The 26,539-nt window shown below is 37.3% G+C and overlaps 1 protein-coding gene across 1 annotated transcript in view; it reads left to right on the top strand.

The window, feature by feature from the left end:
• Window positions 1-26,539, top strand: part of PKP2 (plakophilin 2) — a 76,883-nt gene that overhangs the window by 25,691 nt on the left and 24,653 nt on the right. Inside the window, exons 5-6 of the mRNA XM_079139347.1 lie at window positions 14,787-14,994; window positions 22,449-22,626. Coding sequence (XP_078995473.1) covers window positions 14,787-14,994; window positions 22,449-22,626 — 386 coding nt within the window. The remainder of the gene's footprint in view (window positions 1-14,786; window positions 14,995-22,448; window positions 22,627-26,539) is intronic.

The raw sequence follows: 26,539 nt of genomic DNA, 5'->3' as shown, positions 1-26,539 counted from the left end.
CTTTCATTTTTTAAAAAATTTATCCCTAATTTTATCATATTTCTAGATGCTTTCGTAAATTATATTTTACTGAAATTTTTGATTATTCATTGATAGTATATAGAATTGGTATTTGTGTATATTGATCTTGTATCCTAAGATATTTCTACATTTACTTTTTAGCTCTGGTAGCATTTTTGAAGATTCCATCAGATTTTCTACATAGAAGATAATGCCATTTGCAAGGACAGTTTTGTTTCTTCCTTCTCAATTTGGATGCCTTATGTTTATTTTCTTTTCCTTCCTTTCAGTACTAGAAACTGAACCCAGGGCCTTGAACATGCAAGGCAAGTGCTGAACCAGCCCTTTTTATTTTATTTTGAGATAGGGTCTCACTAAGTTGTCCAAGTCGGCCTCGAACTTGGAATCTTCCTGCTTCAGCCTCCCAAATAGCTGGCATTATAGGTGTGCACCATTGTGTCCAGCTTCTAGCTTGTTAAAACCTCCCGTACAATCTTGAAAGGAAGTCTGAGAGTAGGCCTTTATCCCATTCCTGATCAGTCTGTCTTTATAAAATATACTACCACCTATAGGTTTTTCATAAATGACCCCATAAAGTTGAAGAACTTCCCTTCTATTTCTACTTTAACAGGGATTTTTCTTTCTTTTCTTCTTTCTTCCTTCCTTCCTTTTTTCTTTCTTTCTTTTTTTATTTTTTACTTTTTCGGTGCCAATAATAATGGACATTGAATTTTGTCAGATGTATTTTGCATATCAATTGAAATATTTCCATGTTTTTTTTATTTTAATTTTGCTATTATGGTAAATTACCTTGATTGATTTTAAAATGTTATTCCATTCCTGGAATAAATCCCACTTGGCTATGGTATATATACTGTCACTTTTTATATTTTTAGTTAGATTTGCTAAAATTTGAAGAGATTTTATATGTGTATTTAAAAGATATGTTATTTTCATTTCTTTATCTAATTGAATGAATTGTAAACTACTCAGTCTTTTTCAATTTTCCAATAATTTCTTAATTGCAATTTCACTTTCTTTAATTGACATGGGGCAGTTTGGGCTATTTCTTCTTTAGTGAGCTTTGTTAGTTGTATCTTTTCAGGGATTTTTTCCATTTCCTGTAAGCTGTTCTGGTTCTTTGTGCAGATACCATTTGTTATATTTCCTTTACCTAAAGAATTTTCTCTAACAGTTATTTTAATGCTCTGTTAGTGATGAACTGGTTCAGCTTTTTTATGTCTGAAAAACAATTTCATTTTTGCTTTTAAAATATATTTTCACTGGCTAAAAAATCTTAGGTTGACAATTTTTAAATATCAGTGCTTGAAAGATTTTTTTTAACTGTCATCATTTGCATTGTTTCAGACAGAAGTCTCTTGTCATCTTCATCTTTGATCCTCTATAGAGTATGTCTTCCCATCACCCCTTCACCTCCATCCCTTGCTGCTTTTAAGATTTACTCTTTAATGCTGGGTTGAACAAACCCAATGTGCTTTGGTATAGTTTTCCTTATATATCTTGTGTGGTGGGGGAGTTCATTGAACTCTCAGATTTGTAGATTTCTACTTTTCATGAATTTTTGGAATCTTTCATGCATTAGCTCTTTATAGTTGTTTGTTTCTGTTCCTCCGTTGGGAACTATAATTACATATATTCCATATATGTTAAGTGCTTGGAGATGTCCTGTAGCTCATCAACACCCTATTCTTTTTCTTTTTAGTCTTTTTTTTTTTTTCTGTGTTTCCTTTTGAATAAGTTCAAGAATTATTCCTTAAATTTACCAATCTTTTCTTCTGCAGTGTTTAATATACCATTAATATCATTCAGTGTATTTTTATTTCATAAATTTTCCTTTCATCTCAGGAAGAAATGAAATTTCCTTTCTTGTATCTTTTATGTCCCTACTTATCCTTTTCATTTCCCATCTTTGCTCAAGGTTTCTGAACATATAGAAGACAGTTAAAATTGCTGCTTTAATGTCCTTGTCTGCTGATTCTAATTACATTTGTGTCCTGAGATGTTTAACCACTGAGCTCACATGTGCAGCCCCTTTTTTAATGTTTTTTATTTTGAGACAGAGTATCACTAAGTAAGGCTTTGAACTTGAAATTTTACTGCCTCAGCCTCCTGAGCCATGCAAGCAACCATGCTCAGCTCTACTCTGAGTGGGTTTTCATTGATTGGTTTTTATCCACAATATGGGTTATATTTTTCTTCTTTGCATGTCTAGCTTTTTTTTTTTTTTTTTCCAGTGCTGGGAATTGAATCCAGGGAGCCAAGCATATGCCAAGCAACTACTCTGCACTGAGTTACATCCTCAACCCTTTTTAATTTTAAGAAAGGTCTCACTAAGTTGCCTCAGCTGGCCTTAAACATGTGATCCTCCTGCCTCAGCCTCCTGAATAGCTGGGATTATAGGCATGCACCATCATGATCAGCCCTGGTAATTTTTAGACTGGATACCAGGCATCATGAATTTTATCATATTGGGTACTGGTTAATTTTATTTTTTTTAATTTATTTTTATTGTAAACAAATGGGATACTTGTTTCTCTCTTTGTACATGAAGTAGAGGCATACCATTTCTGTAATCATACATTTACCTAGGGTAATAGTTTTTGATTCATTCTGTTATTTTTTTCCTTCCCCCCACCTCTCCCACCCCTCTTTTCCCTCTGTACATTGAAGTGGCTGTATCTCTGTAGCATGCTGATTTTAAGTCCTTTGGGTATAGGCCAAGGAGTGGGATAGCTGGGTCAAATGGTGTTTCCATTCCAAGTTTTCTAAGGAATCTCCACATTGCTTTCCAGAGTGCCTGCACTAATTTGCAGCCTCACCAGCAATGTATGAGTGTACTATTTCCCCCACATCCTCTTCAACACCTATTGCTGCTTGTATTCTTGATAATCGCCATTCTAATTGGGGTGAGATGGAATCTTAGGGTAGTTTTGATTTGCATTTCTCTTATTACTAGAGATGTTGAACATTTTTTCATATATCTGTTGATTGCTTATAGATCTTCTGTGAAGTGTCTGTTCATTTCCTTAGCCCATTTGTTGATTGGGTTATTTGTATCCTTGGTGTAGAGTTTTTTGAGTTCTTTATATATTCTGGAAATTAGTGCTCTATCTGAAGTATGAGTGGCAAAGATTTTCTCCCAATCTGTAGGTTCTCTCTTCACATTGCTGATAGTTTCCTTTGCCAAGAGAAAGCTTTTTAGTTTGAATCTATCCCAGTTGTTGATTCTTGCTTTTATTTCTTGTGCTTTGAGAGTCCTGTTAAGGAAGTCTGATCCTAAGCCGACATGTTGAAGATTTGGACCTACTTTTTCTTCTATAAACAGGGTCTCTGGTGTGATTCCAAGGTCCTTGATCCATTTTCAGTTGAGTTTTGTGCAGGGTGAGAGATAGGGGTTTAGTTTCATTCTGTTGCATATGGGTTTCCAGTTTTCCCAGCACCATTGTTGAAGAGGTTATCTTTTCTCCATTGCATATTTTTGGCACCTTTGTCTAGTATGAGAAAATTGTATTTACTTGGGTTTGTGTCCATGTCCTCTATTCTGTACCATTGATCTACCCGTCTATTTTGGTACCAATACCATGCCGTTTTTGTTACTATTGCTTTGTAATAGAGTTGAAGATCTGGTATTGCAATACCCCCTGCTTTGCTCTTTCTACTGAGGATTGCTTTTGCTATTCTGGGTTTCTTATCCTTCCAGATGAATTTCATAATTGCTTGCTCTATTTCCGTAAGGTACATCATTGGGATTTTAATTGGAATTGCATTGAATCTGTAGAGCACTTTTGGTAGTATGGCCATTTTGACAATATTAATTCTGCCTATCCAAGAACATGTGAGATCTGTCCATCTTCTAAGGTTTTCTTTAATTTCTTTCTTTAGTGTTCTGTAGTTCTCATTGTAGAGGTCTTTCACCTTTTTTGTTAGATTGATGTCCCAAGTATTTTATTTTTTTTTTTGAAGCTATTGTGAATGGGGTAGTTTTCCTAACTTCTCTTTCTGAAGATTCATCACTTATGTAGAAAAATGCATTAGATTTATGAGCATTGATCTTATATCCTGCTACTTTACTGAATTCACTTATGAGTTCTAAAAGTTTTCTCATGGAATTTCCAGGTTCCTCTAAATATATAATCATGTCATCAGCAAATAGGGATAATTTGTGTTCTTCTTTTCCTATTTGTATCCTTTAATTTCCTTGGTCTGTCTAATTGCTCTGGCTAGAGTTTGAGGACAGTGTTGAATAGAAGTGGTGAAAGAGGGCATCCCTGACTTGTTCCAGTTTTTAGGGGGAATGCTTTCAGTTTTTCACCATTTAGAGTGATATTGGCCATGGGCTTAGCGTAGCTGGCCTTTACAATGTTAAGGAATGTTCCCACTATCCCTATTTTTCTAGTGTTTTGAGCATGAAGGGGTGCTGTATTTTATCAAATGCTTTTTCTGCATCTATTGCAATAATCATGTGATTCTTGATTTAAGTCTGTTGATATGGTGAATTACATTTATTGATTTCTGAATGTTGAACCAACCTTGCATCCCTGGGATAAAACCCACTTGATCATGGTGCACTATCTTTTTAATATATTTTTGTATGCGATTTGCTAAGATTTTGTTGAGAATTTTTGCATCAATGTTCATTAAGGATATTGGTTTGAAATTTTCTTTCCTCAATGTGTCTCTGACTGGTTTAGGTATCAGGGTGATATTGGCTTCATAGAATGAGTTTGGGAGGGTTCCCTCCTCTTCTATTTCATGAAATCTTTTGAGAAGTATTAGAATGAGCTCTTCTTTAAAGGTTTTGTAGAACTTGGCTGAGAACCCATCTGGTCCCGGACTTTTCTTTGTTGGTAGACTTTTGATGACTTCTTCTATTTCATTATTTGAAGTTGATCTATTTAAATTGTGTATGTCCTCCTGGTTCAGTTTAGTTAATTCAGATGTCTCTAGAAACCTGTTGATGTCTTCGAGATTTTCAATTTTGTTGGAGTATAGATTTTCAAAATAGTTTCTAATTATGTTTTGTATTTCACTTGTGTCTGTTGTGATATTTCCTTGTTCATTCCAAATTTTAGTAATTTGAGTTTTCTCTCTCCTTTTCTTTGTTAATGTGGCTGAGGGTTTATCAATTTTGTTTATTTTTTCAAAGAACCAACTATTTATTTTGTCAATTTTTTTTATTGTTCCTTTTATTTTAATTTCATTGATTTCAGCTCTGATTTTAACTATTTCCTGTCATCTACTACTTTTGGTGTTGCTCTGTTCTTCTTTTTTCTAGGACTTTAAGCTGTAGTGTTAGGTCATTTGTTTGTTGATTTTTTTCTTCTTTTATTGAATGCGCTCCATGAAATAAATATTCCTCTAAGTACTGCTTTCATAGTGTCCCAGAGATTTTGATATGATGTATCTTTGTTCTCGTTTACCTCTAAGAATTCTTTAATTTCCCATCCTGATGTCTTCTGTTAACCATTCATCATACAATAGCGTATTATTTAATCTCCAGATGTTGGAGTAGTTTCTGTTTTTTACTCTGTCATTTATTTCTAATTTCAATTCATTATGATCTGATAGAATACAAGGTAGTATCTCTATCTTCTTGTACTTGCTAACAGTAGCTTTGTGACATAAAATATGGTCTATTTTAGAGAAGGATCCATGTGCTGCTGAGAAGAAAGTGTATTCGCTCTTGGTTGGATGGTATATTCTATAAATGTCCGTTAAGTCTAAATTATTGATTGTGTTATTGAGATCTATGGTTTCTTTGTTCAATTTTTGTTTGGAAGATCTATCCAGTGGTGAGAGAGGTGTGTTAAAGTCACGTAGTATTATTGTGTTGTGGTCTATTTGATTTCTGGAATTGAGAAGGATTTGTTTGATGTATATGGATGAGCCACTGTTTGGGGCATAGATATTTATGATTGTTATGTCTTGCTGATTTATGCTTCCCTTAAGCAGTATGAAATGTCCTTCTTTGTCCCTTCTGACTAACTTTGGCTTGAAGTTCACATTATCTGATATTAGGATGGATATTCCGGCTTTTTTGCTGTATCCACGTACATGGTATGTTTTTTCCTATCCTTTCACCTTTTGTCTGTGGGTATCTCTTTCTATGAGATGAGTCTCTTGCAGGCAGCAAATTGTTAGATCTTTCTTTTTAATCCAATCTGCCAGTCTATGTCTTTTGATTGATGAGTTCAGGCCATTAACATTCAGGGTTATTATTGAGATATGATTTGCATACCTGGTCATTTTTGTTGTTTTTTGTTTTTTGGTTTTTGTTTTTTGTTTTTGACATGACTTGGTTTCTCCTTTATTTGGCTGTTCCTTTAGGGTAGTTCCTCTCTTTGCTGATTTACGTCGTTGTTTTTTATCTCATGGAATATTTTGCTGAGAATGTTCTGTAGCGCCTGCTTTCTTTTTGTAAATTCATTTAGCTTTTATTTATCATGGAAGGATTTTATTTCGTCGTCAAATCTCAAGGTAAGTTTTGCTGGGTATAAGATTCTTGGTTGGCATTCATTTTCTTTCAGAGCTTGAAAAATGGTGTTCCAGGCCCTTCTAGCTTTTAGGGTCTGGGTTGAAAAAATCTGCTGATATCCGTATTAGTTTCCCCCTGAATGTAATTTGATTTTTTTCTCTCGCAGCCTTTACAATTCTGTCTTTATTTTGTATGTTAGGTATTTTCATTATAATGTGGCTATAAGACTCTTGTATTTGATTTTCCATTTCATTCTTCAGATTTGGGAAATTTTCTGATATTATTTCATTGAATAGATTGTTCATTTCTTTGGTTTGTTTCTCTGTGCCTTCCTCTATCCCAATAATTCTTAAATTTGGCCTTTTTGTGATATCCCATAATTCTTGGAGATTCTGTTCATGATTTCTTACCATCTTCTCTGTTTGGTCAACTTTGTTTTCAGGGTTAAATATTTTGTCTTCAATGTGTGAGGTTCTGTCTTCTAAGTGAATCTAGTCTGTTGTTGATGCTTTCTATGGAGTTTTTAACTTGGTTTATTGTTTCCTTCCTTTCAAGGATTTCTGTCTGTTTTTTTTCCAGTATCTCTAACTCTTTATTGAAATGATCTTTTGCTTCCTGCGTTTTCTCTTTTAATCGTTGAGTGGTACGATCATTCAAAGCCTGCATTTGCTCTTTGATTTCATAGTTTGCTTCTCTGATCATTTTAATTATGTACATTCTGAACTCCCTTTCTGACATTTCTTCTGCCATGCTGTCGTTGGATTTTATTGCTGTACCATCTAGGTTTGTTTGGGACATTTTCTTCCCTTGTTTTCTCATATTACTCAGGTATCTATCCTTCTAGTAGTGAAACTCTGAGATATTGCAGATTTCCTCTATTGACTAATATTGTCTCTGTAGATTTCCAGTAACTCACCTCTTAGCCTTCAGTAGCCTGAAGTCTTGGAGGAACTTGATAATGTGATACACAAGGAAGCTGCCCCTCTAGGGGTGGTAACCTTCAGGTGGGGTATATTTCCTGTCAGTGGGCAGAGGTGCCTCCACTTGTTGACTGATGGTCAGCGAAAGGGGGATTAGACTGCAGACCGGGGCACGTCTGATCTGGGCCTGTCTCTGGTTCTACTGCCCTGGTGGGAAAGCCTCGCCCAGTGGGGAAGACTCACCTGGTGGGGAAGTTTTGCTGGGCAGCTCTCCTCTGAGAGTTCCCTTTGGTCCAGAACTACCACCTGGACTGGGCAGCCCTCCTCTGCAATGTTCCCAGGGGTCCTGACCTACTTCCTGGGCTGGGGAACCTGGCTCTGCGAGGGACTCTTTCGCTGAGCAGGCCTCCTCTGCTACATTCCCTGGGGACCAGAGCTACAGCCTGGGCCTCAGACCTTCACTCTGCATCGAAGCCTCTCTCTGTGCGGCCCTCCTCTACAATGCTCCCGGTTGACTGGGTTCTCGGCTCCAGCGGGGGCATCTCACTGGGCCACTCTACTCCACGAAGTTCCCTGCGTTTTGGGACTACTGCCCCATCCAGGGACCATGTTCAGTGTGAGAGACTCAACCGGTGGCTCTGAGTTGGTCCCGAGTCTCTCAGTACCTCCTCTTCTTGGCTCCTGGGTCTTATCAAAGGTCCTCTAGCCTCCTGTAGGTGTCTCAGGAAGGGAGCTGCCCTTCCAATGATGATGGCCACACCCTCGGTAATAATTCAAAATGCCTGCACCAGCCGATAAAGAAGCCTCTGGCTAGCTCCGCAATGCAGGTGGGCTGGCTCATCTGCTGGTTTGCTCCGCGATGGCTACTGACCTCTGTGTGGTGGTCGGGCGGGTCACTCAGTAATGACACCCGACCCCGGTGCAGGTGTCAGGTGAGGTCACTCAGTGATGATATCTGTCTTTGGTCTGGTAGTTGGGCGACTTGACTGCCTGCCACCTAGCTCCACAAGGCAGGCGGATTAGGTGCCCGCCTGCTACCTCTGTGATGCAAGCAACCTGACTCACCTGCTGGCTTGCTGCAAGACTGTGACAGACCAGTGATGGCACCCAAATAATCTTGAACTTTTTTCTGGGACACAGTTAGTTTACTTGGAGATAGTTTGGATTTTCCAAATCTTGCTCTTAAGATTTAGGTGGGATCAAATCAGCATTAATTCTGTAGCAAATTAATCCTACCTCTAATGCAAGAGAAGTTTGAGAACTCTACCTATCATATTATGAATTTTGAGGCTCTTCTGGCTGGCTGGTAAGAAATATCTCTGTTCCTGGTGTGTGAACATGGGTAGCTGTTCCTTTAAATCATTTGATATGGTTATTTCCCTGGCCTCAACCACTTTTCTTCACCCACATACATAATTAATAATCTTCTGAATGCTTGAGGGGAACCCTCTGCTGATCTCAGGAGTTCTCTTCCTCTGCAGCTCTTTTCCTGTTAGTCAACTTTTCTTTGTTGTGACCAAAATACCTGACAAGAACAACTTAAAAGAGGAAAGGTTTATTTGGGGCTTGTGGTTTCAGAGGTCTCAGTTTATGGTCAGCCAACTCCACTGTTCTGGGCTTGAGGTAAGGCAGAACATCATGGTGGAAGTATGTGGAGGAAGACAGCTGCTTAGCTCCTAGCAGGAGGTGTAAGGTTCCACCTCCAGCAGTCCATTTATCTATCAATGGATTAATATTACCTTCCAGTGGATTGGGAGTCAGGGTACTAGTGGTTTGAGCATAGACGTTCAATAATCATTCAGAGCTAGGTTTGAAACCCAGTACTCTTTTCTTTTCTTTTTTTTTTTTTTTTTCAGTTGTAGATGGACACAATATCTTCATTTTTTATTACTTCTATGCGGTGCTGAGGACTGAATCCAGTGCCTCATATGTGCCAGGCAAGTGCTCCACCACAGCCCCAGCACTTTCCAGTACTCTTATTACATGGGTGACCTTGGGCAAGATATTCTACCTCCCTAAGCCCCAACTTTCCTCCCTATGAAGTGGAAATTATAGTTTCACTACAAAGAATTGTTATAAGACTATAATGAAATGGTGCTACATTGCTTACCTAAAATAATTCAGAGCCTGTAATAAGTTGAGTATCTCTTATCCAAAATGTTTAGGACTGGAATTGTTGTGGATTTGGGATTTTTTTTCAGATCTTGGAATTTTTGCATATACATAAAGAGATATCTTGGGGATGGGATCAAAGTCTAAACACAAAATTCATTTATTTTTCATATACAACTTATAAATGAAGCTTGCAGATAATTTATACAATTTGGGGGGGGGGGTGGTACTGGGGATTGAACTGAGCCACATCCCCAACCCTATTTTGTATTTTATTTAGAGACAGGGTCTCACTGAGTTGCTTTGCACCTTGCTTTTGCTGAGGCTGGCTTTGAACTCATGATCCTCATGCCTCAGCCTTCTGAGCCTCTGGTATACAGGTGTGCCATTGCACCCAGCTCTTCAGTATTTTTAACTTGGGCATGAAACAGAGTTTTATGGTGTAGAAATTTCCACTTTTGGCATCATTTTTTGAGCATTTTGAATTTTAGATTTTCATATTAGGGATGTATTTCTTCTGATAATGAACAGTAGTTTACTGGCGTAGTTTGACACCAAAACTTGAACAGACTTTCAACAAGGGAAAAAAAAAACAAAAACAAAAACCAACTTCCTGGGTTTTTTTTTTCCTTTCCTTCCCTCTCATATTCACTCAGTGTTCAAGTTCTATTAGTACTACTCAGAAAAATACCTTGAATCTACTCATCTTTTACTCTCTACTCAGCACTGCTATCCTGGTCCCTGTCACCATTATCTGTTAAACCCAGTTGCCTCCTAACTAATATCCCTACTTCCATTCTTAACTATTACCAATCCAGTCTCCTAGCTCCTAGGAAAACCTTTCCAATTACTGCCCATCTTGTCTTCAGGATTAAAGATAAATCCTTTAGTTTAATCTGCCAGACCCTTTTTTAAATGATCCTTTTCCATGCCTCCTTCAAATCTTATCACTAAATTAGTGATCACCATAAATGTTTTGCAAAATTGAATAAAACTAATTTAATTTAATTATAAGAAATTTGAGAATTAAAAGAGAAAAAAAATACCCATACCATAATCCTACCATTGTTATTTTGGGGTTTTTCCTCTGATTTTTTAACACATAAATTTACATATGTGTAATCAAATTGGTTATGTAACTTGCTTTGTGGGGATTTTTAAAAATTTTTAAAGCATGCACAAATATACCCCTTTTAAGAACAAAATAGCAGATTGCATTCATGACCTATGTCTTTGATCACTTCTCCCAAATCCCCTAATCCTATTTTTCTGTGTGCCTGTGTTTATGAGTGGAAATGCAAATATATTTTACTCCACTTTTTAAATAGTATATCATAAGCATTTTCTCAGAAAACTAATAATATTTTTTAAACGTCAGCTTAATGGTTGCATTTTAATAGTAATAGCAGTAACTACTATGTGTTGAGTAACTACTGTGTGATAGTTACAAGATAACCTTACACAATTCCCATTTGACTGATGAGGAAACTGTATGACTAATAAAGCATCTATCAGTTCAAACACTGCTCTGCCTCTCCCATGAATTCCTCAACTTAAGGATATGTGACAGTCATCAACCACTTCTCCCCCACTGTTGGCTGTGTATGGTTCCTTATTTTTCATTATTATTAATACTGCAGTTACTATTTTTATATATTAGTCTGTGTCTGCATTTCACATTATTTCCTAATGAAGATTACCAGAAGCAAATATTTTTAAAGTTTTGACACATGTTGTCGATTGCCTTCCTGAAAGGTTAGACCAATTTATAGGGAGTGATTAATTCTAATGGGAAGGAAAGAGAGGAAGGGAGTGACATTTCAGGAACAAGGTGACATTTGAGCTGGATAATGCAGGATGAGTAGGGCTTTGTCAGAAGAGGGGAATGGGCAGAACATTCCAGACAAAGAAGGACATGAGAGCAGACTGCAGCACCACAGCCTTTTTCTCAGAGTCAGGTGTTTCCCTGTGCTGCTTATTTTTCGCCTGAAACCCCCATCATTTACTTATTTGTGTGTGGGAGGGAGGCAGGGTTTAACTGCAGATTGAGCCCAGGGATGCTCTGTTACTGAGCTACATCCTCATCCCTATTTTTTATTTTGAGACAAGGTCTCACTAAGTTTTCCAGGCTGGCATCACTTTATGATCCTCCTGCTTCAGCCTCCAAAGTAGCTGGGATTACAGGTGTGCACCACCACTCCTGACTCCTTTACTTATTTTATAGCCAGTAGGGAAGAATGTTAACATAAGGCCAAAAAGAAAGTTTAAATTCTAATATGATTCTGCCCATTCGTAAATTTAGAAACCATCTCAAATGAAAGCTTTTTTGAAGTTCTGAGACTTTATGTTAGTCATTTCTTTTTATCTCCTCAAAAAAGGAAAAAGTCCCCTGGGGATTCAGTATAACAAGGAAACTCATCAGACCCTTCTGGTTTCAACTGCCTCCCTGAGTTTTAAGGGACAAAAGCAGCACACTTGATTTTGATCCTAATGTATACATGATTCATCACCTACCATCCTCTAGTTAAATGCCAGAGGGAGGAGGTCCTCAACTTCTTACATTTCATCTGATTTATATTCATTTGCTTGATAAAATGGATAAAAGAAACCAAAGTCTATTTTTAAACCTGGGATAAGTTCCAGACACTAGGGAGTCAAATTCTATAATAGGTAGAGCAGTAGCCAGATTTCAGCCTTTATCTGCACACTGTCATGACTGTAGTACCTGTTTCCGGACTAGAGCAAGTACTGAAAGCCAAGGGGATAAAGGTGACAGGTGAGAGCCAGGGAGGCTTCCTCATGCCACTTCTCACTAATCCTATCATCACAGCTTGAAATGCAATATGGCCAATAAGCCATTTCACATCATATTTTGAAGAAGGCAACTTATACATTATAAATTAAGTTAATAAAATATTTCTAAAGCTGCCAAAGTACCTCAGGACAAACAGCATTTTCTTTTGCTTCTCATGTGTCTGCTGCTGCTATGAAGATTTGGCTTAGTTAGCATTTGTGAAGTTCATGAAGTATGAAATTTGCCACCTTGAAACTTAACTAAGAATAAAAATTGAGAAAATTAGAGAATCATGAGAACTATAAGTCATCTTAAATAAATTGTGCTTTTTTGCTCTTAAGGAAGTATAATAATGGAAATAGAGGAAGCAAACCAGTAGATGATCTGTTGGACCAGTTTTAATGGATACCTAAGAAATCTTTATCATTGGTATTGATGTACAAACACAATTGCTCTGACCGGTTTCCCATCTGTCTCCTATTCTATAAATGTTTCCTGAGGAAACCAATAAGTGAAAGTATTACTCCTCATTAATACCAGGGAAGCCTTAAGGGTACCAAAAAGGGTCTCAAAAAGTACTTTCCTCTGTATTGACACACCCCATGATACTCTAGTTATGTATGCAATAGTTATGTTTTTATGTGTCTTTTTTTTTTTTTTTTTTTTTTTTTTTATAAATTACTTTCCTCTTAAAGTTTTGTTTTGTTTTGTTTTGTTTTGTTTTTGGTGCCGGGGATTGAACCCAGGGATGCCCAACCACTAAGCCACATCCCCAGACCTTTTTTATGTTTTTATTTAGAAACAGGGTCTCACTATGTTGTTTAAGACCTCGCTAAGTTGCTGAGGCTGGCTTTGAACCTGTGATCCCCTGCCTTAGCCTCCCAAGCCACTGGGATTACAGGCATGCCCCACCACATCTGGACCATAGAAATTTTTAACACTATTGAGAGATACAGGAGGAGGAAGACTTGTTATTTTTGCTTTATTGTTATTGTGCTTATTATTTTTAGATTATTTTACAACCTGGACTTTCATTCCTTTTTTTTTTTTTTTTTTTAGACTTTTCCCAAAGCTAACAAAGGAAGATGTAAGATTGGAAGATTATGTCATGCTATTTCTACTATTTACAAGAGGGGGAGGCTGGATACACAGAAAATATGCAAATGTGCCTTTGAGCCAGACTCACTGCCACACCACTACCCATCCCTACAAGAGCAGACTGCTAGCAGTTAGGGGGCCCTTCATACCTGACCAAACTCATTTGAAAGGGAAGTTCACCTCATTCATAAACTTGCTGCCTGAAAATGTTTGCATAAAGCTGATTAGAATGACTGAGATCTGTACCTAAAACTCTCACCAACTTAAAAGTTTTCAAATTGAATGCAAGTGGAAACCTTTGCGAAGGAAAACTGTTAGACTACAACTTAACATTTCATTGTACCAACCCTCTGTCCACTTTTCCCATTTCATGATATCTGCAGCCTAAAACACCAAATCACTTTACTCAAATTGATATTTGACCTCTTCTAAGCAGCCATAGTAGTTTCTGAACCTAAACCTTATTTTTTTTTATTTCCACTGCTAGTTGTGGCATTTTCTCCAACAGACAACGTGTTCTTTCTTGTGTATTTGGATGTGTGTGTGTGTGTGTGTGTGTGTGTGTGTGTGTGTGTAATGTGTGTGTATATATACATATATATATTTTGAAGGTTTTTTTGGTGGCACTGGGAATTTAACTCAGGTCACCTTTTCTGTTCAGCGACGTCCTTAACCCTTTTATTTTTTATTTTGAGAGAGAGTCATTAGGTTGCTTAGGGCCTCACTAAGTTTCTAAGGCTGGCCTCAAACTTGAATTCCTCTTGCCTCATCCTCCCAAGTCACTGGGATTGTCACTAGAATAGGTATACCACTGTGCTACACTATAGCACATCAAAAAGCACAAAATTATTTACTTAAATTCTTGGAAAATTTGTGTAAATCTTTTTAAATACTCAAGGCAATAGCTTGGTTTTAGAGTTAGGTTGCATTACTTTCAATATTGCCATGATAAATGAATTTTTATTTCTACTATTTATGAAGGTGATTCATTTCATATTGACTGTAAAGTTTTGTCCTGGAAAAAGCACTCGTGTAATTTGGTGTTCTTTCCTAAAATTTCTTATTCCCCAGGCCCTTAGTTCTCTTTTTTTATTATGCTCCAGGCTTTTATGATTTAACTCTTTTTTCTACTTAAATATCACTATCCGCCCTTTATCATTAACCTTCCCCCTTCAAGCTGCTGATGACAGATACTGCTTTGCAACAGGGGTATGTTATGTAGTGTGAGTCTCAGGTTGTGCTACATATGGTTGTTGACTGATAACTATTGCATTAACACGGTGAACTTCATATGTTTATAATGCATGAAATGCATTAATACCACATCAAAATTAACATTGGAATTATGCATCCACTTCTTCCCCAGGTTAATCAGCTTCATGGTATCCCCAAGCTTCTACAGCTGCTCAAAGTTCAGAATGAAGATGTACAGCGAGCTGTGTGCGGGGCCTTGAGAAACTTGGTATTTGAAGACAATGACAACAAGTTGGAGGTAGCTGAACTCAGTGGGGTACCTCGGCTACTCCAGGTGCTAAAGCAAACCAGAGACTTGGAGACTAAAAAGCAAATAACAGGTAGTGCTTACTGAACTTTAAAGAACGTAACAGCCCAGTCAGATGTGTTATGTCATGTGTTTTTCTTCAGTTTCCTGGAATAGATGATTGATGAGCTCATTGTTATCCAAGAGATGACTTTAAAGGAACATTGTTACCTGCTGGCTTAGCTCCCAGATCCAAACCATATCTGAACATTTTTTTTTTCCTAAAGAGGAAGTATTCTGAAGCCTTTGCTTAATATTTTTCATTAGAAACCCTGTGCACCTTTGACTAAAGTCTTGAAAACAACTTCTTAACAAGATTCACTGCATGAAAACTCTACATAAATTCACTAACAGCCAGATTTGTAGTTTGAGAGTGTGTGAGATTTCAGTGTTGTCCCAAGTGTCCAAAACATTCTTTAGGAAACTGACAAGAACCACACACAATTATTTTTTATTGTTTGCCAGACAGTCAGCTTGCTGGACCTGTATAAGGAAGGTGAAATGGACAAATAGTTTTCTGATGTAGAGGGTGTCAATTAGTCAAAGTACAAGAAACTCTTATTCCCATCTTCCCATCACCTGGATCCCTCTTTAGTAATACCTGATCCTCCATCCCCAAAAAGAGAAGAAAGAGTAACTGGGTACAGTTTTTAGTTCTCTACTTCATATTTCTGCTCAGATGCTGACTTGAATTTGTTTCCTTTCTACCTAATGGATAATAAAGATGAACTATTGAGATATAACTAGAGCAACACCTTTAATACCACATCCTTGAAGCACAGAGACAGAGCTAGTTTCATTTAAAGGAATTGTGCATATGAAAGAAGAGGAAATGGTTCATGGGTGTTAGGACACAAACCATCCTGCTTGCTCTCACCCTCAGTTCTCTCCTTATGTTCCCAGCACTCATTCCAAAGAGCACAGGAACTGTCGCAGAGTGCAATCGTCAGTAGTATTTTCTTGAGGAACTTACAAGTATCATCAGTGTCTCCAGAGATGCACATTTTGAAATTTAATTATCAAAAAAACCTTGGATTTTGAGGTATTATTAGGATTAAATCCTAGTTTTACAGTCAAGGAAATTAAGGCTCAAAGAAGTTAATGGTGCTGGCATGGTGTCGCATAGCAGGTGGATCGCAAATTCAAAGCCAGCCTCAGCAGTGGTGAGGTGCTGAGCAACTCAGTGAGACCCTGTCTCTAAATAAAATACAAAATAGGACTGGGGATGTGGCTCAGTGGTTAAGTGCCCCTGAGTTCAATCCCGGTAACTGCCCCCACCACAAAAAAAAAAAAAAAAAAAAAAAAAAGCCAATGGCTTTTAATACTTTCAAATAAAAATTTGTTTTAAAAAATGTAGTAACAATTGACAGTGCTCTGATAAGTGCTTTTAAAGGAGGTACTACATAAATATTATTTTAAATTGAATATATTTTGCCTTTCTGCCTTCTACACCTTGGTAGACATTTTTTTCTATAAAAATTTTTTGTCATTCTTAGTCAAAAATATTTTTTTCTATTTTGATTTTTCTTTGCTGAGGATCAAACCAGGGCCTCATACATTCTAAGCATATGCTCAACTACTAAGCTACATCCCCAGCCCTTATTTTGATATATTTTAATTGTATAAAACTATATGAAGTTGTTCCATGCTACTTTCTGCAGTGTCTCATAAGAGATTTCCTTTCATATCCATGACTTATATTAAAATATCTGTAGAAATTAAGAGTGAGCTCATTCATTCAACCAACATTTCCAGTAGCTTTCAGGCACTGAGAATCACAGTTCAGGAAAGTTGTCATTTTTTTTTTTTTTTTTTTCGTGCTAAAGCATGAATACTTATATGATGGTTGGCATAAAAACAAAAGACCAAACTTCACATTTAGAGCCCAACATTTTCTCCATTAAATGTACTAATGAACCACAAGAGAGAATCAGACAGTTTCCTGTTTTAAAGTTAGAAAAGACTCTATAAAGGAGGTATGTCTCATTGTGGGTCTTAGAAGAGGGGACAAGCTTTAGATGAATGTTTTGAGGAAGAAAAGTTATTTCTAAAAAAATGAACATCACTGGGAAACAAAGAGGAAAAACAGCTGCTTGCTATGTAGAAGAATCCTGGAAAATAGACTGATTGAAGTTAGGGTACCTAGAAATTGGAAAGCTGGGTGTTTCAGAGGGAGAAAGAGAGAGTATATGTGTATATATGTTTCAAAGGAATAAACCATTGAACCATGCTTCCTCTTCTCTTGTACAAGTTAAAGGAAACTAAAGTCAGAGAACATTCTATGATCTAGATGCCATAGAAACCATCCAGAACATTAGATAATCTTTAGAGCTATAAATGGAAATTGATTGTGCAATACCCAGGGTATGTAGTACAAGCCTAAACTCCCTACAGGAGGGCGTTCATTATAATTGAACTGAATTAATACTTAGACATTTAATGCAAATCCTTCTAAATTATTCCTTTAGCTCTACAAATAGAAGAGCTAAATAAATGTTTTCTGGGCTTCAGAAATACAGACTTAATACAGACACATTTAAATCTTTGTTTAGAAACATAAAGCCAGTAACCATAGATGTGAATCTTTTCTGTCAGCCTACTTCATAGACTTTTGCTTGGGCTCCTATTACGAGTTAATCGCTCAGCTGGGCTGTCTTTCATCTCTTTCTCCTGCCAATTCCGTAAAAGGTGGGAGTATAATTGATGATGTACACATGATCAATGTGAGCCTCAAGACATGAAGTAAATAAGTTGTGTGGGGTTGCACAACCAGTAAAGAGCAAAGCCCAGGTTTGAACCCAGTTTCATCTGGATGTTTTGCTTTATTATGCCATCTACTCCTTTTTAGACACATATTGACTCATTTTTATATGTCTTTGGGAAACAGCTTATGTTTGAGATTCTCGGGAGTTCTGCCCAGCTTCTCTCTGACCCTTCCTCTCCTTGCATTTGTCTTGTCTCATCTCTTCTCTGTGATTCAGAATTGTACCCTCTCAATCTATCCTCCTCTCTGCTTCTAGTGATTTCTTTCTAAAATGAAAACACTGTCCTATTACTTTTCTTAGTACCAATAAGAAAAAATCCATACTGTAGGGCATTCTACACAAAGATTTTTTGATGTGAGCCTGATGACCCCTCTAGCCAAGGTCCTGAAATATTAAAAGGTCTGCTGGTCTGTCCCATGTGTTTTCTGTCTTTGGTATCTTTGTCTCTGCTGTTGTATGGCCTGGAGTCCTTCTCCATACCTTGACTCCTTGGTGGACCTCTTATCCTTCCTTCAATGACTGACAGATCCACTTCTGTGAAGCATGTCAGGTGCCATCCTTCTATTCTTACCCCCTCAAGTTACGAAGGAAGGGGCTTCTCTGAACTACTGCTGCATCCTTTAATACTGGGCTGCCACTTATGTCATGCCTATATATTTAGTCATGGTACCAACTGTGGTGCTCCTAAGTTTCCCAGCTCTGTATGTTTGACTGAATCTAACAGAACCTTGTGGTCTGGGAATATCCAAATAACCCACAAACAAGTGAGTAGGTGAGTTTTAAGATAAGACCCTGATTTTTCACCAAAAATTTTTTTTTTTTTAAATAAACCATCTATTTCTATGTATGAAAATTTAGCATCAGAACTTTATTCACTAGGAAAGAACATAAACTCAACCTTTTGGCACCACTTTAGGAGGGAAACTTTCCTCTCTTCTAATGAAAAGACTTCAGGATCAAAGAAAACCAGCCCCCCTCACCCCATCAGATAGTTCTTTTGGTCTTACCAAGCAGTCGTGGTACTTTCTGTAACTGATATGAGAACAGCACATTCTGGTCTCAGAAGTTCATCTTCAAGGTCACTGAGTGCACATTGCTGGAGTGAGCAAGCCTGTGCCTTGGGTTAAAACATTATGGTAAGAACAAAGCAGGGACAGTTCTTGTCCCTCCTATGCACTCTGTATAAAGAAGAGTCAGAAGATGATTCTCAGTAAAATTCAAAAATTCATATTGACCTCTGCATATTTTTGGAAAGATTCTATTGCTGCATTTCAATAAAACATCAAAAATATTTTACTATGAAATATTCATTGTGTATCTTTAAATATTGTATATTGTTTTAGTCTGCATTCAGAGTGTGCAACAAAGTGTCTTGGGTTTGTGTATGACTTGGAATAAATGGCTTTTGCATAAAAATCTGATATACTGGGCAATATTAAAAAAAATTTAGGTAGAAGGAACAGCATATACGTCCAAGGGAAATTTTTTTTTAATTCCTCCTGCTGTGTATGTACCCACTTTGAAATCCAAGGTTAAAAAGAGTCATCTCTCTCTCCTATTGTCCTGTCATTACTGTCATCCCCTCCTCCTACATCTTCAATGAAGATAGGGATTCATTGAATATAAAATATCTAAGTGTAACTACCTGAGAGTTAACACAGGTTCAGGAATTTAGTTTAAAAACTGTATTTCCTGTCCTAGAGGACAGTTTTAACAAAATAATGGGTTTTAATACCTATAAAATCCCTTTACTAAAGAGCTATTTTTTTCAATCTTCACAGAGACAGTAAACTTCTGGGTAATGGAGTCATTGTCTCTCTAATAATTGCTAATTATTCCAAGAGTATAGCTTATCAGAATCCACCCTTTCTTTGAGCTAGAATGAAAGCCTAAAATTTCAGACTGATCTACTGCAACAAAGAACTGTGATGGAAACTTAGGTACTATGAATAAATTGACCAGAAGTTAAAAAGACACAAATGCAAACCTAAATACTAAATGTTATATTAGTGAATCTAGAATCTGATGATTGAAATGGACATCTATTCAGAATCATCTGGTCCACTGATTTCCTAATGCCAAAAGTTAGAAGTTTTTTTATACAAATTCCTAGACCCCATCCTGAGATTCTGAATTGGTAAATTTGGGGTATAGCCCAAGTATGATTCTGATTTGTCACTGGATTCATTTGGAAGCTGAACACTAATTTCATTATAAATCCTGGTCAACATTTTGGTAAGGGATGAGCTAATTTTTACCTAGTACAGTGAGAGTACTGGATCTTACAAATAAGTCTTTCTGTTTTCCTCAGAAGGAGCTGGAATCTGGTTTTGGTTTTACCTCCCATGGGTAAACAAAACAATGGCTAACTGTTTAAATTTGCCTTTCTTTAGTTACTAGACAACATGCATTCCTCTTTATATTTGCCCTAATATTGTTTGGTTATGTGTTAAATACTTTGCCTATTTTTGTGTGGTATCTGTTTTTAATAATTTATATGTTGAAAGTGTTAACTCTTTACCTCACATTGAACATATTTTCCCAGTTCGTGGCATGTTACTTACTGATTTTGTAGGTATATGTGTGAGGATACAAGCATATAAGTATATATAACCCCAAATCTCTATTGAGCATTTTAGCTCTTCCCAGCTTCATGCCATCCAGAAATTTGATGGCCATGACATTTCTATACAATACCCTATATTAAAAATTCAGAAATTATTCCAAAACTTCCTAAACTATATACTTCTGTAGAAATAATGTAGCATGCCAACCTATAAAGAATATTGACTGGTAAAGGAAAATTCCATTCCCTTTGTTCACATTAATCCTTGTTGGTTTTATTGTAAGGTGTACTTTTCCTTTGAGTGCCCTGTGTGGTCTTTCATAAAAAGAGGAAATGTCATTATGCTTCACATTTTTAAGCCTCTGGCAGGCAGAGACTGTTAATTTGTTTGCTTATTTAGAACTCAGGAAGCTTTTCTTTTTTCTCTTTTCTTTCAAACTTTCTTTTGTAGCTTAGTAACCAAAACTCAGTTTCAGTCTCGCCTTTAAATTGTCTTCAACCACCTTCTGAGTTTTAGTCTATCTGTCCCCTTTTCAGGGCCTCTTAAGATGAAGTGGGAGGAATGAAGTCATTGTGTTGTAAAACCTGTGGCAGAGGGACACTGCCCCTGACTAACTCCAAATGCTAGTTTGATCAGGAAAAGACTCAGAAATCAGAAATCAGTCCTCACCAGACAGCAGACCCACTGCCACTGTATCTAATGGAAACTAGTGTAGGCTCCAGTGGAATTTGGTTGCTGTTTCAAAAATTAGTTACTTCTGCACAGCCAAAACCAACTGTTCAAACCCAAAAGACTGCATTAGGCCTAAAGTATTCTAATTGATTGGGCCAAATAGAAGTATGGGTGAATTATTACCAGCTTTAACCATGCAAACAATTATTTCATTAAAATTCAGCCAAGACCACCATGTTTGCTCAGTTCATAAAATAGATTGCTCTCTACAACTGTGCTCTCTCTTCCTTGGGACAGACTGTACAGTAAACTTAAGAGGTAGGTATTATGCAGTAGGAGCAGAGAGAGGATAGTGTCAAAAAGGAAGAAGCATCCCTTCTCTTTCTGTCCCTTCATTCTTTCCTCTTTCTTGAGTGACAGTGAGGGGTGAGTTTTTGAGGCCTGAAAGATGGCAAGGCAAGTTTATAGCTGCTGGGAGTCACTGGAATAGCAAGCAAAGGGTACATAGTTCTTCCGCTGAATCCAATATTTGGGCACCTAATTTATAAGAAAAACAATTTCTAAATGTATATGCTACTGTCTACTCTCAGTCCCAAGCTTCAGTCTCTATCTCACAAATGCACTGGAAAGTATGGTATACTGATAACATTTTCCTGCTTGGCTTATATAATTTTCTCTTTGTGGGGGATTGGGGCAGGGGGAGTTTAGAAGAAAGGGAAAGTTATATGAGTGAATGTGATTCTAGTTCCTAGACCAGTACTTAGACCATCTAAATTGGCAGATAGAGAAGGTGCAGTATTATTTTTTGTCCTTCACTATCAAACTATAAAATGAGAAATACCTGAGGTGTCCAGCATAAATTCCTGGAGGGCATGAGTTCCATCTTTCACTGGGTTGGAGTCAGTGAACATTATCTGGTGATGTCAATTAGCCTACTGTTGGCAGGCCTAGAGAAAGGCTTTCTGCAGGCTCTTCCCACTATGAATGGGAGGCAAATGTCAGGTGAAAGTTACAGCCGGTGCAGAGCAGGAGGCAGGGAAGACAATCTTCCCTGGTGTCTAAGGGAGAAAAAATAGAACTCTTGAAATGTTGAAGACTTAGTTAGAATTGTACCATTTCAAGCCTCCCTGTTGATGAGTGCAGAGTTTACTATCCCAATGAGGTCAGCTTCATAGGGTCTTTTAAGAGAAACAGCAATGAAGGTTTAAGTATTTCTGGCTTTTTTTTTCACACTTCCTAATTAATTTAAACCTGCACAATTTTATGTCACAAGTTATATATATGTAATTGTTCTTAATCCGCTTCCATTGCCATCTAATGAACAGTTTCTTCCAGTTGAGAATGGGGTTCTTTAGCCCTCCCACCCATTTGCCCTCCTTTTTGTACCTAGTTACAGTCCTGGAAGCAAAAGTATTATCTGGTCACAAGCAGTTGTTGTGACCCTGCACTGCACTGTTCCCTTGGTAACTGTGCTTTTTTTCTAGGTTTGCTGTGGAATTTGTCCTCAAACGACAAACTCAAGAATCTCATGATAACAGAAGCGTTGCTCACCCTGACTGAGAATATCATCATCCCCTTCTCAGGGTGGCCTGAAGGAGACTACCCCAAAGCAAATGGTTTGCTCGATTTTGATATATTCTACAACGTCACTGGATGCCTAAGGTAATGCTGACCCACTCTCCCGCCTCAGGTGGGTGATGTAATCAAAATTAGATAACCCAGAAGAAATGCATTCTGCCTTTCAGTTCTTTTCCAGTTACACAGTTTATTTTTTGAGAGACTATGAATGGTAACTGAGAGAATTTATTATGATAAGATGTTGACTTTATCTCTAGTTAATCACACAGTAGTACATATCAAATACCACTTTGTATGTAAAGCATTATGATAGCTACTGAAAGTTGAACAAAGATGAATAAGAAATCCCTAAGGAACTTTTAATCTAGCAAGGGATATATATGAGCAAATGAACTGGAATCCAGTTGCAATTAAAATGTTTAGAAGAGCAGTTCTCAAAGCATGGTTACTGGAATGTGATAAAATTCTCAGGTCCCACCTTAGACCTTCTGACTCAGAAACTCCCAGGGTGGAGCCCAGCAATCTAGTTTTAAGAAGTCTTCCAGGTGATTCTGATGGATCCTGAAGTTTGAGACCCACAGTCTCAGAGGTACAAGTGAAGCCTACAGGAACACAGACCAGCTGAGCAAGTCAGAAAGGCACCAGAGAAGAGGTGCCAAATGAGCTGACCTGGCTAGACTATTTCCATAGTCAGAAATCCTCTAACGACAGAGAACCAAATTCTCAAAAGGCGTAAAAAGGTGCCTAAATGGTCCTCCTCAAATCCTTCATCTGTACTGCCCACTGGAACAGCCTTTTCTAGTGCACGTCACTCACCTGCTCAAACCCATTTCTTGTCTTAAAATTTCTGTGTGGTTGCCATTGCCTTACCATGTAAAACAGAGTTCTTAACATAACAGAGGTCTTGGTCAGGAGTCTTCTCATTGAAAATGTCAGAAACCAAAATCAAATTCCCTGAAACCAAGAAGGGCTTCGTTGACTCATGTGGCTGAGGTATTGAAGGTCAGTTGTAGAAGTGAAGGAAAAGGACCAGGAACTGTGACCTCTCAGACCGGGATTGGAAATTCGGCATCCTTGGACTTACTCTTATTTGAGTTGTAACTTACCTCTGCTTACTGTTCCTCTGCATGTTGGGCTCATTCTCTGCATAGTCAAACAAGCCTCCACTAAGCAGATAACCTAATCACAGGGAGTCCTTGCTGAACCATGAAGCAGAAAACTTCACTTCCTGTTTCAAATGGCTGTGCAGTCACACCAAAATTTTATCCCTAGCTGTTTCAGAAAGGTACACAACATTCAAACCACCATTGTCTGAATTGGTCGACTCTTGAGTCAGATGCCTGCTTTACAGCAAGAATGGCAAAGAGAAATGAAAGTATTTGCTGGACAAACAAAGCAGAAATAGAAGGCACCTTGGTTCCTTATAGCATGTGCAACCTTTTTCAGTTTATCTCCAACCGTCTTTACTACCCTTTTCTCACAGACATACTTATACCCTCAAAATACTTACTCTTGCTTAAATGTTATATGTACTTTTATGAATGCAAAGCTTTATTTAATCTTATTTGCCTGAAACATTTTCTATTGTCTGCCTTTTGGAAACTTAATCTCCTAATCATTTAATTCCAAAGATGGTTTCCAGTTTTCTATGAAACATATTCCAGCTTCCCCAGCAAAAGTCATCGCATATTATGAGGATTCGAACAGGAATTCATAGGCAAGTCACCACTTTTACAGATTTTATCTCTTTACTATTTTACGATGAGTCGCTTACATGCCTTTTGAATTTCTTCTCTTTTTTTTTTTTAAACTGGGAATTATACTCAGGGCTATTCAACCACTGAGCCACATCCCCCGTCCCCTTTTTTTTTTTTTTTTTTTTTTGAGAGAGTATCACTAAGTTACTTAGGGACTTGCTACATTGCTGAGGCTGGCCTTGATCCTCCTGCCTTAGCCTCTAGAGTTGCTAGGATTACAGGTATGCTGCCACCATGCCTGGCTAGATTGTTAATTTCTTAAAAGTGAAACCTAAGCATTTAAAAAAAATCTTTAAGCCCTTACACCTAGCAGAGCATCTAGCATGTAATAAGTAAGCATCAAATATTTGAATATAATAAATTGAGCAAATGAAAATACATAGATAGTAAGTTGGGTGATTAATCAAGTCTGGCAAAAGTATGGAGTTTGATGGCAAGTTATCAACAGTAGTTGGAAACATAGAGGAAGGAAACATTGTGGGGGCCTTGAAAGTCATGTTAAGAATTTAATATTTTTTTTATTCTGTAAGCAAAATTCTCTAGTATGTAGGACAAATATATAGTATTAACAAGAAAAGTATTTTGAGAAGGTTAATAGCTAAAGGCAAAGATGTTAGAGATTTAATTGACTCTCCTTGTAAATAAGGAGCAGAAGATGAACATTGTTTGGAGGAAGTGATGCCCTGATTAGCACAGATTTTTCCAAAATATATAATATCTGAAGAGGGTGACACCATCTTAAACAGTTTAGAAAAACAAACCACCCTAAGATTCCATCTCACCCCAATTAGAATGGCGATTATCAAGAATACGAGCAACAACAGGTGTTGGCGAGGATGTGGGGAGAAAGGTACACTCATACACTGCTGGTGGGGCTGCAAATTAGTGCAGCCACTCTGGAAAGCAGTGTGGAGATTCCTTAGAAAACTTGGAATGGAACCACCATTTGACCCAGCTATCCCACTCCTTGGCCTATACCCCAAAGGACTTAAAATCTGCATACTACAGAGATACAGCCACATCAATGTTCATAGCTGCTCAATTCACAATAGCCAGACTGTGGAACCAACCTAGATGCCCTTCAATTGATGAGTGGATAAAGAAACTGTGGTATATATATACAATGGAATATTACTCAGCCATAAAGAATGATAAAATTATGACATTTGCAGGCAAATGGATGAAATTGGAGAATATCATGCTAAGTGAGATAGGCCGATCTCAAAAAGCCAAAGGACGAATGATATCGCTGATAAGTGGAGGATGACACATAATGGGGGGGAGGGAAGGGTTAGAGTTAGGGTTAGGGAGGGGGGCAAGTATGGAGGAAGGAACTACTGTATAGAGGGTAAAGAGGGGTGGGAGGGGTGGGGGGAAGGGAAAAAATAACAGAATGAATCAAACAACATTGCTCTATGTAAATTTATGATTACACAAATGGTATGCCTTTACGCCATGTACAAACAGAGAAACAACATGTATCCCATTTGTTTACAATAAAAAAAATAAATAAAAATAAAAAATAAAAAAAAAAAGAAAAACAAACCAAACACTGGTTTGAGTGACTTCCAAAATCAAAATATATCAAAAATTTGGGAAACTGAATGCCATATTATTTATGCTTATTACATGTTCTTATTTCATTTATTTAATTTATAACCATAATAACATTTATTGTGTAGTATGTTCTAGAAACCGTTCTAAATGCTTTTTAGATTTTTCTCAGTTTAAGCTCAGCAGCAGTCATTATAGAATAGGTTTTCCCTATTTTGTAGATTGGGAAACGGAGGCTCAGAGACATTGTGATTTTTTTTTTCCAAAGTCACATAACTGATAGCAGTAGACTGCACTCAAATTCAAAAAATCTGTCTTCAAAGCCAGGGTTCTTATTTTAGATGTTTAATGTTTGCCATAGGTCCACAGATTACTGACATGTAAAGAACTTCTATTTTTTTCATTCTCACATCACAGGGTCAGATAGACCAATTTACAGTCAGCCTTAGTTCTCAGTAGGGTATTATTTCTGCATCTCAGTGTTTTTGTTTTAGAGTCTCTGTGCAAGTACATCTCTGAACTGCATTTCATACAATCAGAGAAGATACAAAAGATGAGGACTGTGAAGTGGGACATCTTTCCAAGAAAGGAGACAGCAATGTAGATGACTTCAGAATAGATGTCACAGTGAATATAAAGGCTGCTAGTGTATTCAAGATGTTAGAATGTAAGAAAAGACTTTTAAG

The sequence above is a fragment of the Sciurus vulgaris genome, assembly GCF_902686455.1.
Source record: "Sciurus vulgaris genome assembly, chromosome: 5".
Classification (NCBI taxonomy): Eukaryota; Metazoa; Chordata; class Mammalia; order Rodentia; family Sciuridae; genus Sciurus; species Sciurus vulgaris.
The sequence above is the reverse complement of the archived record's forward strand: the minus strand, read 5'-3'. Positions and strand labels throughout refer to the sequence as shown.